Source organism: Hoplias malabaricus, chromosome 15 (genome assembly GCF_029633855.1).
Source record: "Hoplias malabaricus isolate fHopMal1 chromosome 15, fHopMal1.hap1, whole genome shotgun sequence".
Lineage (NCBI taxonomy): Eukaryota > Metazoa > Chordata > Actinopteri > Characiformes > Erythrinidae > Hoplias > Hoplias malabaricus.
In genome coordinates this window covers 6571327-6586382 of record NC_089814.1, presented here as the reverse complement: position 1 = coordinate 6586382, position 15056 = coordinate 6571327, and the positions used below count along the sequence as shown (strand labels likewise).

Below are 15056 nucleotides of genomic sequence, written 5' to 3'. Positions count from 1 at the left end.
TCTAAAAATGTAGGCTGAGAATGCATTTAACATTAAATGATAAAGATGTATCACACAGAGTGTAACTCGAAAATAACAACTGTAGCAGTTCCCTCAGATTCACTAAAAAATATGACAGACATTTCAATATAGACAGTTTGACCAACATAAGATCCATCAGAAGTGAATTTAAAGCATGTGTTAATCTCAGTAAAGCAATTTTCTGAAAGGTGAGAAGATACAAACAGAGAGTTTTCATTCTCAGATAAATAAAAGAAGACATTTTCAAACATGTCTTGTGTACGAATCTGCATTGTTTATAAGTAGTACAGGTTTTGGTACAGAGTTTATACAACACAGCCATGCTTTCTTCCATTTGTACACAAAGTCCACACGCAAGTTATGCACAGAATATAAAGCCTAATCCACAGAACCACTGCTTGTCAAAGGAAAGCCTGAAATATTGTGCATGATTGACTATAACATTTCAAAATAAATGTTAATCACTGGATAAAATGATGCTTTTTCATTAATCATAAGTTCAACTGGGTGTTTTTCACATCTAGAGGAGTGTTACGAATCAGCGCTACTCTAATATATCAGGAAAGAAATATATGTATTTACTTCCCCGATTGTTTGTTGTAATATAATCACCTGACATGAACGATGGTCATTAATGTTGGCTATAGCTATCAACATGAAAATAAACAAGTCTGTAGTAAATAACTCTGTTAGAAAAATAGATCCTAATGAAACTTTAAGTGTAATATTTACTCAAATAGGTTTTATATACAGTAAGGCAATGTGACAGCTGGTCAAGAAATTCTGACTGATATAGGGTCCAAATAACCAAGGTTTGTGCCAAAGATTCTTGATATCTAGATTCACAAGATAAAATATGTCTGCAGTAGCACTGACTACAATCTGCGCATAAAATCTGGAGTAAAATGTGTGATTCACAAAAAAAGAAGAAAAACCCTCTTGGAACAAAAGCATCTAAGTTTGTAAGTTGCCATTTTGGAAAGTTAAAGCTACAACATTTTATTTAAAAAATGGGGGCATCATCAGGGCCACTCCATGATGAACAGATCAAAGAGATGATTAGTGTTCTCCTTCAAGTGTGTTGAGCTGTTTATATAAGTAGCTCAGAAGAAGCTTGGTGGAATGTATGTGATTTAGCTGATTCAATTTGGAGGAAAACATATCAAGAAATGCTTTGCTATGACAGTGAACATAAATCTTTCTTTCAAAATGTCTCATTGAGAAGCTAATGACTGCAGTGCCTTACTTTGCCACAGTGCTGACTCAGGGGTGTAGCTGTTGTATTTACAGTACATTTGTACATTCAGAACAATTGTCAAAGTGAGTGTACACCTGAGAGTCGTGCCTTTAAGGCAAACTTTCACTAGTTAGAATATTTACATTTTGATTTTGAATAGGGCGGCACGGTGGCGCAGCAGGTAGGTGTCGCAGTCACACAGCTCCAGGGGCCTGGAGGTTGTGGGTTCGATTCCCGCTCCGGGTGACTGGTGTGTTCTCCCTGTGTCTGCGTGGGTTTCCTCCAGGTGACTGTCTGTGAGGAGTGTGGTGTGTTCTCCCTGTGTCTGCGTGGGTTTCCTCCGGGTGACTGTCTATGAGGAGTGTGGTGTGTTCTCCCTGTGTCTGTGTGGGTTTCCTCCGGGTGACTGTCTGTGAGGAGTGTGGTGTGTTCTCCCTGTGTCTGTGTGGGTTTCCTCCGGGTGACTGTCTATGAGGAGTGTGGTGTGTTCTCCCTGTGTCTGTGTGGGTTTCCTCCGGGTGCTCCGGTTTCCTCCCACAATCCAAAAACACACTTTGCAGGTGGATTGGCGATTCAAAATGTCCGTAGGTGTGAGTGAATGTGTGTGTGTGTGTTGCCCTGTGAAGGACTGGCGCCCCCTCCAGGGTGTATTCCTGCCTTGCGCCCAATGATTCTAGGTAGGCTCTGGACCCACCGCAACCCTGAACTGGAACAGATAATGGATGAATTAATGAATGAATGAATGATTTTGAATATGGATTATCTTCAGCCCACTAACGTTTCCCAGTTGAACACTAAACACTAAGTGTACACTGAAAATATAACATGTATAGCTTGTAGTATATGTAAATGCCATAGTTGAGCATATTAAAGCATCACACACATTCAGTTTATTACATTTCTATTTAGTTGCCTGGACATGTCCCCATCTTTTACTCTAATGCAGTGTCTTAAAAACCTGAAACAACTAGGGCTTCATTTTCATTGCGGGGAAAAAGCATGCAATTTACCTGATGATGTTTTTAGATATTTTTAATTCTGGTTCCTTGATTAAGAAACAAAGCCTGTTTTTACTTTCAAGTGTTTTTTTTTCTCTTTCAAGTGCATTTTTGTTCTCTTTTTCAATATTTGTGTATGATTTGAAAGGCTTTGCCTCGTTTGTTATTGTTTAGTTGTCCATTTATAATTTTAACTAACGCTCCTTCAACAATTAACTTTAAATCTTAAAACTTTAAAGTGAACAAGAAACATCTGTGTCTTGAAATCTGAGAATCATTACATATTTTGTTGTAAGGATAAGTAAATTGTCACAACCCATATATTTACATGTATGTGCATGAGCACATGTCCTTAAACTCTTCTTTGGTTAACAGCTAGTGTCTTCAGACGATGATTTACATTTTGGCGATACTTCTTCTAATCTCTCAGGACGGACAGTATCACTACAGAACAACTCCCTGACTTTTAAATGAGCAGGACTGATTGGCTTCATCAAAAACCCTTAATAACCAGTATCAGTAACTTATCTTGATGCTAAAATACATGTCTAATTCTATAAAATGATGCAATGCGCATCATCAGTGATTATAAAAGGAAATGACTGACCATAAGACTTTAGGCTGGTCACTTAGATCAGTATCAGTAGAAAATGGAATTCGTTTGTGTACTGTGGCTAATGAACTCATTTACTTGTAGAAATATGCCACTGCTTGTGTCCTGGAGCAAGAGGCAATGGTAATATCTCTGTACCAGGGCAAAAGAGTGCTAAAATCCCCCATATAGGGTGCTATACATTGTGGGATTCAAACAGGGCTCTCCGTAGTCTGTGGAAAAATGGCAATATGCAGTGTTTAAAATAGAGCAGGCTGCCATGACACTTCCAAACATATTCCAAACATTTTTTAACCTTTGCAAATACGTTATGCAATTGTGATGTTCCAGTTCCCCACAACAATGATGTCTGGCTTCAAATCCAGTGCTTGGTTAAGTGCCTGTAGTTTCTGATTCCTTAGAGATTCCCAAAATGAACCAAATTCATGAATTTAGGAATTCCCAAACTAGATCTTATTCTGCGCAGCATTCAACAGATGAAATAAATACTAGGGTTTTGGAATTAGATCCCTGCCACAATGAGACAAACATCAACATTTTCCCTACTAAGAAAGGCAGAGGAGCCCACAAAAGGGGTCCTACTTAGTGCTCAGTGTCAGAACCATTCAGATCAGCAGTAAAGTCTATAGAGTTAAGACTAAAATGTATGGCAAGAAGCATAAAAACTGTTTCAATTCCTACATGCCACGAGAAAGGAATGTGTACCGTTTAGTTCAAAAACAGTAGGGATTTATCTCTTTCTAAAATCAGAGCCACTGGATTAGCTCTTGGGAAAGAGGACGACAGCTAATGCGTGAGCATTGTGTTTAGACAAATGTCTGTACTGTAGGGATTCTATATTAATGTCTCTTTCTGTTCCTTGTTTTGTGTTCTCCAATTTATTAGTCTTGATATACTCTGTCATTTTTGGCATGTTCCCTGGACTACAGCTGGTCCAGATAGTCATCACCCTAACAAACAAACCATTCCCGAGTTAGTGCTAGTGTCTTAACGCTTGGGAACACTACAATTTGCAAGGTAAGGGTTCTTCAGCACCAAGACTGGGCTACAACAGCAGTCCAACAGTGGATAGCCATTAGCTGTTAAGACATCATCACGGTTGAATCAACGTAGCCATTCCCAGCCAACCTCATGCCATCCTGGAGCACGGAAGAAGGAAGATTTAGAAGGATGTTGGGCTTGAAGGCTTGTTCCTGCTGTTGTTGCTGCAAAGAGCAGGAGTCACTGAGTTCACTGAATCCCTGGCAGTACTCTCCAACATGCTGGTATCCACTTAAATCTCTCTGGAGCAGAAGAATGTTTTCAGAGATCACATCTTGGACCTTGCTGTAGTCCTCCCCAGCAAAGTCTGGCAGTTCTGGGTCACGCTCTTCGTGATCGGTTAGTGGTCTTACCAACAGGACGTTCTCTGGGTTAACATTTTGGACCTCTACGTATTCAGGAGACTGGAACTGAGTCTCTTGTGTTACTAGCTTACACTCCATGTTGTCTATGCTGTACATCTGGGTGTACTGGTCGAACCCAGACTTGCTGAAAGGATTCTGCTGGCTGCAAGATGTTTGGATTGATGGAGATCGGGAGGAAATTTCTGGGACACTATGGTGAGAAACTCTAGTGCCCCCTGGCTGCTGCTGCTGCTGGAAATGGTGTGGCTGAGGAGAAGAAAATACAGCAGGCCAAGTCTGTACTTTCCCGTCATTTGGGCCTGGAGAATCTGGACTATCCCTGCCCTCGCCACTGTCTGAAGACACCCAGCTGGTCTCACTGTACTGGCTGAGCTCTGTTCCATTCCCCTCCACCCCCTCCGTACCCTTCTCCATCAGCAGTGTGTGGCTGTCACAGCTGCCTCGGCCAGAGTCGTTATCTGACGAAGTGCTCTTGGACTTCAAGAAACTTTCTGAAAGGTTTTTGCCATTCAGAACCAGCTCCTGCTTCTCAGTGTCATAAACTTCCAGATACTCCACCAGCAGGTCCTCGTAGTTGGTGGTTGGAGGGAAACCCTGGATCACCAGTGCGTTGAACAATTCTTCAGACTTCCCACTCTGTGGTCAAAGGAGGGGAAGCAAAGAGTAGTTAGCCAACATATCATAAAAACACATGCAACAATTATCATCTTGTCTTCTAACCTGATTAAACCCCTCTGTCCCCTGAAATTACCCCTAGCTCCTCCTGGGGCATCTCCAGGGGTTCCCAGGACAACTGGAATATATATATATTCCCTCCAGCGAGCCCTGGCTCTACCTCTGAGCCTCCTCCCAGTTGGCCTTGCCTGGTACACCTCCAGCAGGAGGTGTCCAGGAGAAATCCCTATTAAACTTTTCGAACCACTTCAACTGGCTTCTCTCAAAGTGAAGGACTGGTGGCTCTACTCCAAGGCTGCAGAGTTCCTCAAACGATCACACAGATTGTACCCAGCAACCATCTGCCTGTAGTTGCGACCTCATTCTTTTGGTCATAATTACAATCATATTTTGGTCATTTTTGATTTCCAGTTCATGAGAATGGTTTTCTTGGCGATGGTTAAAGCTGGAGGTGGTTTCTTTTGTTGTATTAATTATTGATGTGGCTCCAAGTAAACATAATTCTGGGGATAGGGGGATATTTATATTTAAGCATGATGTTAAGACATTGATAATTTCTTGCCTAAAGCGTTGTATGGGTGTGCATTGCCATATGACGTGGAAGTAATTATCTGTGGGGTCCTGTGTGCAGTGTGGACAGATATCAGAATTGTGAATCCCATTTTAAACATCTTTTGCCCAGTGTAGTGTATTCGGTGGATGACTATACATTGTATGAGTTGTAGATTAGTGCTTGTAATCATATGGAAGTTATTTTTGCTTTATATTAGGCAGAGTTGGTACCTGGTACTGCAGACATCCAACACAAACTAGGTATTTGAAAAAACCTCCAAGCTACAGTAGAAATTGCATTTGTTTTTATTCCACTCAAAATGGCCGCTCATAAGAACTAGGTCATGGATGTGTGAAGAGGTTGGGTTGGTGGCTGACAAAAGAATCCAGCGAGAGTTGGACAGTGCAATAAGGAACTAAAATCCCTACCGATCCATCTGAACTGATGATGGAGCTGTGTTCAATCCCAAACAACAGCAACAACAACAACAACAACACATGAATTCAAAGTTCTTAATGTTACCACCACTGATGTTATGAGTTCCAAACCCAGTGGTCTCCATTAGTGAAGGTTTTTTTTTAAAATCACCAGCTTTTCAATGGGGGAAATGAACCAGGTACCAGGTGCTAAACAGCAAGTAGAGTAGAGGAGATCTGTACTGTAGGTACTGTACCGTGGGGAAGCACCAATAGAGTACAATTTGAAATTCCTCAAGGTACGTCATATTCTCTTCTTAATATTTGTAATCCTTTATTACAGAACTGTTTAAATTGAAAGAATAGATCCATCATATTCCCTAATTTAAGGTACAGAATATATACCCTTGAGGGTAGCACCACAGTGACTGAAAAAGGTATCACCAGAGTGACAGTTTTTCTCAGAGTGTAGGCAAGGGTGAGGACATGCAAATCAAATACAACGGTATTTGGCAATCATAACCAGTTGTAAAAGCATGTACAGTAGTTATTTTTCAGTGCTGACAGTAGCTACAGCAGTATTTGTTTAAGCTCTTAGAAATAAAGGTGACTGAACCAGCTGTTTGGATCAGTGTCTTCCCCTGGAGGCATCCTGCCCTGAAAATTTATGGATTTTCCTTCTCCCAATACAGTAATTTCAACTAATCAGTTAATAACAAAGTCAGGGAAAGCTCTCCAATGGGCAGGACATTTGCATTACCTTGAGCAGGTGTTGGTCAAAGCCTCTGATCTTTGGTCCAGGAACAGGAGGCAGCAGAAAGTGTTTCACACTGAAGATAACAAGGAAAAGATGAATAAGAATCTCAGCTTTCTGAGTGCATGATTGTGAATTAGAACCCCCCCCCTCTCTCTATTAACTCCTTCTTGTACATTTAATCTCTGACCACTTCATGCAGAACGCCACTTCCTGTAGCTCTCACCTCTGGCATCTTTACAAGCCCCATTTCTAATATGTGTTTTACATTTACAGAGCACAGTCTATCAGTTCTTACTCAACTCGTCAACCCCTCTCTGCCCCATTAAATACTGCTCAGTTTCAGTTTCTCTGCATGTTTTGGGTGACCCTGTCTCAGCTTAGTGTTGACATGTAGAGGAAAGGTGAACAATAAATGTGTGGGCTGCAGTGATTTGCATACTGACATGCTTGTATTTGTTGTTGGTTTTCTCCAAAAACTGACGAAGGCTTATACATTTGAATATCTCTGCCCTAAAGGAACACTTGACTCACTTCAGTGCCAGAGTGTGCAAGTAAAAACTTCCAGGAAAGAATGAGTAAGGTTCACAGAAGCGATAAAAGGTCTCAGACACACCTGTTACGCTTAACGTTCATCATCCAGGCAAAGATCAGGAAGATGAAGGTGGAGAAAACAACCACCATAATCCACATGGAGCGCTCCCTGGTCATGTCTAAGAGAAAAGCATGAAAACACACACAAACACACACACCATGTCAAATGTTTGTTCAACAAAACAATACAGACACAATATTTGACATGGTATGTGTTGCTGTCAGGACAAGACTTTGAATTATTATCTTTGTGAAAAGTTTAAAAATTGTAAAATTTAACGTAGGGCGGCACGGTGGTGCAGCAGGTAGTGTCGCAGTCACACAGCTCCAGGGGCCTGGAGGTTGTGGGTTCGATTCCCGCTCCGGGTGACTGTGTGTGAGGAGTGTGGTGTGTTCTCTCTGTGTCTGCGTGGGTTTCCTTCGGGTGACTGTCTGTGAGGAGTGTGGTGTGTTCTCCCCGTGTCTGCGTGGGTTTCCTCCGGGTGACTGTCTGTGAGGAGTGTGGTGTGTTCTCCCCGTGTCTGCGTGGGTTTCCTCCGGGTGACTGTCTGTGAGGAGTGTGGTGTGTTCTCCCTGTGTCTGCGTGGGTTTCCTCCGGGTGACTGTCTGTGAGGAGTGTGGTGTGTTCTCCCTGTGTCTGTGTGGGTTTCCTCCGGGTGACTGTCTGTGAGGAGTGTGGTGTGTTCTCCCTGTGTCTGTGTGGGTTTCCTCCGGGTGACTGTCTGTGAGGAGTGTGGTGTGTTCTCCCTGTGTCTGTGTGGGTTTCCTCCGGGTGACTGTCTGTGAGGAGTGTGGTGTGTTCTCCCTGTGTCTGCGTGGGTTTCCTCCGGGTGACTGTCTGTGAGGAGTGTGGTGTGTTCTCCCTGTGTCTGCGTGGGTGCTCCGGTTTCTTGCCACAGTCCAAAAACACATGTTGGTAGGTGGATTGGCGACTCAAAAGTGTCCGTAGGTGTGTGTGTGTGAGTGAATGTGTGAGTGTGTGTGTTGCCCTGTGAAGGACTGGCGCCCCCTCCAGGGTGTGTTCCTGGCTTGCGCCCAATGATTCCAGGTAGGCTCTGGACCCACCGCGACCCTGAACTGGATAAGTGCTTACTGACAATGAATGAATGAATGAAAATTTAATGTTGATTATGGACCATTTTTATAAACACACAAAACTCAGAGAAGGTTTCCTCACTGTTTGCTAGCTCTGTGGTCTGTTTGCCTGTTCCGATGTTTGTTCGCAGTGGTAAATGGGGAAACCAATTATGAGTCTCACTCCAAAATGATTTTTTTCTTTTTTGTTCATTGCATCTAGAGGCACTTGGATGGTGGTGAGACCTCCCAAAGTTGAAAAGCATGATGAATAGATGAGGATGTTGCTCTATTCCTGCTCCATAAATGGGTAATATTGACTTATTTTTACTTTTACATATTCAACTTAAGTTAAAACTGACTCAATTTGGGAAATGACTAACTGCATTAAAATAAACTCAGACTGAAAGTGCTACAAAAGTGAACTGCTCAAGTTACAAATGAGTTTCTGTGGTATTTCAAACAGTGATTAAAACGTACAGACAAGTATAATCTCAGCTGTACATGCTACAGTCGATAAAGCAGGGGGAGTTTGTTTTACTATGAGAACAGTAGTACCCAGAATTATCTACGTTGCCCTTAACTCCCATTCATGGTTCAGAACCTTTTCCCTTGTGTCCCTTAACGTTACTGTTTTGAGATGAGATTTTGTTCGAACAGTGACTTTTGGTGTTTTTAACTGTTTTTAACAGTGTTTTTCGGTTGCTCTGTTGGACTGGGGCTAATGGTAGGCAGGTGCTGGGTAGGAATATTTTCTCATGTAGGAACATGTGAAACGAACAATTAACCCTGAAGACAGGCCCTTATCATGAACCATGTGTTATCATCTCATCTACTGTGACCTCCTACATCCATCACTCACTGCATGAGACAATGGGAGCCATAGGTTTGTTTACCTTCTCACTTAAGTGAAAATAAGTGAGCCGTTGTCATGGGAGTCTCCCATGGGTCTAGAGTTTAACATGAAGCTCCAAAGTGACCGAACCATGCCTCGTTTAATAGAAGAGGAAACCTCTGGTTGTTACAGGTGCTTTGCAAATGTACCTTTGATTAGTCTTTCTGTTGTAAAAGGTTTGCTCTTACAGTGACAGTATTAATCTACTACCAGCACATCCCTGAAAAGCATCAGTGAGTAATCCAGTTCAAAAAGAACTCGACTCACTATAATGATAAAGCCCAGAGCTCAGTTTCCAGGCTTCACGAGTCAGCAAAGGGTTAAAAGGACATGGATATTGTTTTTAATGTATGTATGGGTTAAGTTTAGTATGAGTGTGAAACTCTTGATATTGTGAATAAGGTGCTGTTGTGTGTTGATCTTACAGTCAGGAATCTGGATGTAGGCCGGGGTGGACCATTCACTCCAGAAGCCGTGGTCCGGTTTACAGCGAACCTGCACCAAGTACTCTTTACCAGAGTGAAGACTGAAGACGTTGTAGTACTTCTGCATTCCAGCATCGTACTCCTGGATACACACACACACAACAAATTCTTTACCAGGATAAAGTTTTTCATATTAATAAAATAGTGCATATTTGTCCTTCCCTCAAAATGTAGCTAATCAGCTAAAGCTCCACATAATAATCCAGTCTTTCAAATGACCACGACCATGTTTAAATGTGGAATGTGCTTTTGTACAAATGTATGGAAACACGATGAAGTCTGTTAGAGGCTGTTAAAACCCTCTACACATTAGAGGCAAGCGGGTTTAGGCTGCGATTTGCACTAGCCGTGCTAGCCGTGTGGGCTATAAGCCTCCAAGGTGAACCAAGCTGGTTTCCTGGTTTCAGGTTTATTAAAGGAACACTGGACAACTGAATGTACCTTAAAACTATAGCTTCAGAATCCATCGTGACGCTTCACTGACCTGTAATAATGAGAGCAGACCGCCTGTTGTTGCTAGTCTGGGCTCAGCACTGCAAAAACTGCACTATGGTTTCAGGACAGTGCTGTAAAAGTGAACGACACTCTGTAACTCTAGGGGGAGCTCAGGAGCAAAAATACAAAATCTTTAATGATGCTCCTTTAAAGTGATAATTGGGGATTATTTGGCTGTCTCCAAATTACATGATGCTACTAAACTAGGAGGGTGAGGTGTCATCAAACCTCAACATACTTGGAGAATTAGCTAAACTCCAAATTCTGTTGTTATGTACATGCAATGGTTTGACGGAGCAGAGGGAGCTGAACGTAGTCCTTTTTACAACTGCAACCACTGATTATGGATAGTGCCTGCACTTCGGTACTGTGTGAAGGCTTTTTTTTCTGTGCAGATCTCTGAACCAATTCTCCTGAGTCTTGTTAAACAATGGCAGCACTAACAGTTCATCAGTGATGTGTGTGTTGTGATGTTTTTGTCCACTCCAGGTTACTGTGTTACTAAAGAGCTGTAACGCCGCAGGTCAAATATCTGACCACTGCCGCCACATCTGCTGTGCTTTTCTGACCCCTCTGTGCACAGTAATGTCTGAAAGGAGCTGTGACTTTCAGGAGGTCGTCAATGATTCGGATGGTCATGAGTTTAGTTCACACTGCCAGTGAAACAGTGTGTGAAAATATGTTTAACAGAATAAAGAATTAACCAGCGGATTCTGACGTGAACACGTAAATTAATAATACTTCATCACGGTAATCCAAGCTGTGTTAAAATGCTTTTGTTTTCATTTGAAATCAGGTTTCAGAGTTAGGATGATGAGCTGAGGTAGATTTAAGGTTGCTGGTATGATTCGGGTTAAGGAGAGTGAAAAGGTCAGGGTAAGGTCAGGGTTTAGGTTTAGGGTTATGGTTAGGATTAGTGTTAGGTTTAGGGACAGAGTTAAGGCTGATAAGACTCTCTCTCTCTCTCTCTCCCCTCACCTCCCAGTTCTCCTCCATGTCATGTTTAAGCCGGAGCTGGTAGACGAGCGTGATCCAGCCGGACCGAGTGTCTGCCGACCGCGGTTTCTCCCAGGACACACGCAGGTATGGACCGTGGTCATCCTCCAACACAGACGCGGTCACATTCTCTGGAGTGTTGGGCTGAACTATAGCAACACAAGAGAGTACAGGAACAATTATCATGCAGAATAATTTACACAATAATGAAGTGACACAACAGGGTTTAGGTCTATGAAGTTGTTCAATGATAGGAAATATTAATATAATGTGTATAATAATAATAATAATCATTAGTACTGCAGTAGTAGTAGCAGTAGTAGAAATAGTAGTGTATTAAATACTACAGCAAATATAAGAAAATAATTATATAAATAATAAATTATTTTATAACTAATTCTTAACTGGTTATAATATATTTGCAATATAATTTTGACAATATAATAAATGAATTAACTATATTTAATAATGATTAACTAGTGTATAATAAGTTATAATATAAATAGTACTTTTTAGCAGACATTTTAATAATAAACTGACAGTTTAGCAACTAAAATGAAACTGTGGTGTGTAGGCAGAACAAGGGCAGGTCTGACGTTAAACAATGATTGAAATCAGATGAATGATCAGGTGTGGAGATCATGTGTCTGATGTCTGTTTAAAAAAGTCTTAAGAAACCCGGGAGGACTTCTGGGAAATAACGGAGTTACAGCACACACCAAAAACATGATTTGCATAAAAAAGCAGTTTGGGGCTGCAGGGGCCAGATTGAACCAGATAAAACACACACACACACACACACACACACACATGCAGGGGAAGAGAGTGAGTGACATTTAGTGTAAACAGATGTCAGAAAAGGCTGAAGCCAGGGTTAAAGTTTATTCCTGAATGCAGTTAAACTCTGTTGAGGGATTAACTGTGAAGATTGAAACTGTCTGATTCATCTATCCCACCAGGCAAATGTCTGGTCACACCCCACAGCTACACAAATAGGCTTTAACGATATTACCACGGACACACCTCCCACTACTGAACATTTAACAAGATGCACAGTACTTAGGGAGATACTGTCATTAGCTGTGTTTCATTTCAGAGGGTCCCTAAGCAGCGATCTGCGTTCCCTACACTCTACTCACTTGATGTGGAGGTTCAGTTAAATGTGTTTATTTGGAACACTCTACACTCACACCTCACTTTCATTGGAGTGATCGCATCAACACAGGGTTCTCACTGCATCTGCTCAAATAAACAGAGCTAGATGTTGTAATCCAGTGTGATATTACAGACGTAGTGATCTTTCAGATTTAGATAACAGTAGTGTAAAATCTTGGCCTCTTTTTGGGGCTGAGAGGTGTGAGTTCCTAGGTCAGGAATCGAACCCCAGAGCGACTGATTTATCCGTGATGCTGACAACCAACACAGATTTATGTGCAAGTTAATGCTTTTAAACTTAAAAGTTTCAAGGCTTATAAAGAAGTCCATCCATCCATTATCTGTAACCGCTTATCCAGTTCAGGGCCACGGTGGGTCCAGAGCCTACATGGAATCATTGGGCGCAATGCGGGAATACACCCTGGAGGGGGCGCAAGTCCTTCATAGGGCAACACAGACACACACACACATTCACTCACACACTTTTGAGTCGCCAATCCACCTACCAACGTGTGTTTTTGGACTGTGGGAGGAAACCGGAGGAAACCCACGCAGACACAGGGAGAACACACCACACTCCTCACAGACAGTCACCCAGAGGAAACCCACGCAGACACATGGAGAACACACCACACTCCTCACAGACAGTCACCCGGAGGAAACCCACGCAGACACAGGGAGAACACACCACACTCCTCACAGACAGTCACCCAGAGGAAACCCACGCAGACACAGGGAGAACACACCACGCTCCTCACAGACAGTCACCCGGAGGAAACCCACGTAGACACAAGGAGAACACCCCACACTGTCCTCACAGACAGTCACCCGGAGGAAACCCACGCAGACACAGGGAGAACACACCACGCTCCTCACAGACAGTCACCCGGAGGAAACCCACGCAGACACAAGGAGAACACCCCACACTCCTCACAGACAGTCACCCGGAGGAAACCCACGCAGACACAAGGAGAACACCCCACACTCCTCACAGACAGTCACCCGGAGGAAACCCAAGCAGACACAAGGAGAACACACCACACTCCTCACAGACAGTCACCCGGAGGAAACCCACGCAGACACAGGGAGAACACACCACACACCACACACCACACTGTCACAGACAGTCACCCGGAGCGGGACTCGAACCCACAACCTCCAGGTCCCTGGAGCTGTGTGACTCCGACACTACCTGCTGCGCCACAGTGCTGCCCACCCTTATAAAGAAGTGAGGTGCATTATTAATGTTGATGTTATGTTTATGTTAATGACGTTTTGCTGGTGTCTGGTTTGTTGTGTTGTGAACGGGGGGAATGAGTTATTTAGGATTCATCTCCTCTCCTGCTGTGTGAACAGAACACTGGCTCAGGGATTTAATCACAACATCAGTCACACAGTCAGACAGCAATAATCAACAGCAAACACACACACAGATGGGGTGATGTATAAAAATAACAAGTCAACAGGGCTGAAATTATTGTGTCCTCATTAATTGGACAATAGGGTCAGGTAAATGGCTCAAAGCAATTTACCTACCCATTCTCTACCCACGAGTGCACTGTTTCATAGCAACTGTTGCTAGGTTGACACATAAATGAATCCTATTAAAATGAATGAGAAATTGACCTGTCCATGATCTGCCCACAGAGGTACAGATTCAATGCAGCTGTCAAAGGTCATAACTTCCATTACATTAAAGGAGCAATCAGTCAGTTTACACCTGACACAATGTTGTACCCTGAATAAAACTTTTTATGCTACATATGGCATGTGTCCACTGCATGGTACCTATATTACTCTACTCTGTTTAAGGAGGTAAATTTGGATCCTTGGACCTGGAATCAGGTACTTTTTAGGACCTACTCGCTTGTGGTTGCAAGCGAGCTGAGTAGTGAGCTGACATTTCCATTTTGTTTTCAATCCTTCAGTTATTGTACGTTAGTTCTGTTCAATTTCATTGCTGTTGACGCCTCTCACTTTGAACTATTGTTGTTTTATTTCCCCAATAAAAATAAAAGAAATAAGAACAATACATTCCCTTGAGGACCAGTAAAGTGGTTTCTTATATGAAGTTATATATATGAAGTATATGAAGAGAGAGGACAACATATTCTGGTTTTTAGAAGAGGTATAATATTGCAGCTCACCAATATAAACCACGTCCACTTCTACAGGCTCGGAGATGCTCCTGCCCAGGGCATTAGTGGCCACTACTGAGATGTTGTAGTTGACCCACAGAGACGTGTCGTTCTTGCTGAAGAAACAGGAGTTTTCTCCAGCGGTTTTATAGTCTGGACACTCATATACCGTCTCAGAGCTGCAGGACGAAAACACAAGGACACACACAGTGTACACAGTGTCAAATAAAACCTTGTAATAATTAAAAAAAAGCGTGTAAAACAGAACACTGAGCAGAACACACACTATAAACTACTCTGACCCACAGTTTACTGTAACACACCCAAAGACCTCTCACCTGCACACATCAGCTGAACAACAGCACCATAAAAGCTGCATAAGCTGTGACATAGTGTCCCCCCACCAACCAGGAGGCTCCAAATATATATGCGTAATATTCATTAGTTATTTATTTTAAAATATGAATTTCTCCACATACACGTAATTACTGTTTCATTGACTCAACCTCAGCATTCATTACACCTTTCCTAGACAGAATTATTTTCCTGTA

At 42.4% G+C, this 15056-nt stretch overlaps 1 protein-coding gene across 2 annotated transcripts in view; it reads right to left on the bottom strand.

Moving 5' to 3' along the window:
* prlra (prolactin receptor a) overlaps positions 1-15056 on the bottom strand; it is a 32731-nt gene continuing 17675 nt past the window's right edge. For both annotated transcript variants that reach the window (XM_066646063.1, XM_066646064.1), the window contains exons 4-9: positions 14515-14684; positions 11195-11361; positions 9662-9803; positions 7290-7386; positions 6680-6749; positions 1-4911 (exon numbers count right to left, since the gene is read on the bottom strand). In XM_066646063.1, coding sequence (XP_066502160.1) covers positions 3952-4911; positions 6680-6749; positions 7290-7386; positions 9662-9803; positions 11195-11361; positions 14515-14684 — 1606 coding nt within the window. In that variant the 3' untranslated portion in view covers positions 1-3951. The remainder of the gene's footprint in view (positions 4912-6679; positions 6750-7289; positions 7387-9661; positions 9804-11194; positions 11362-14514; positions 14685-15056) is intronic.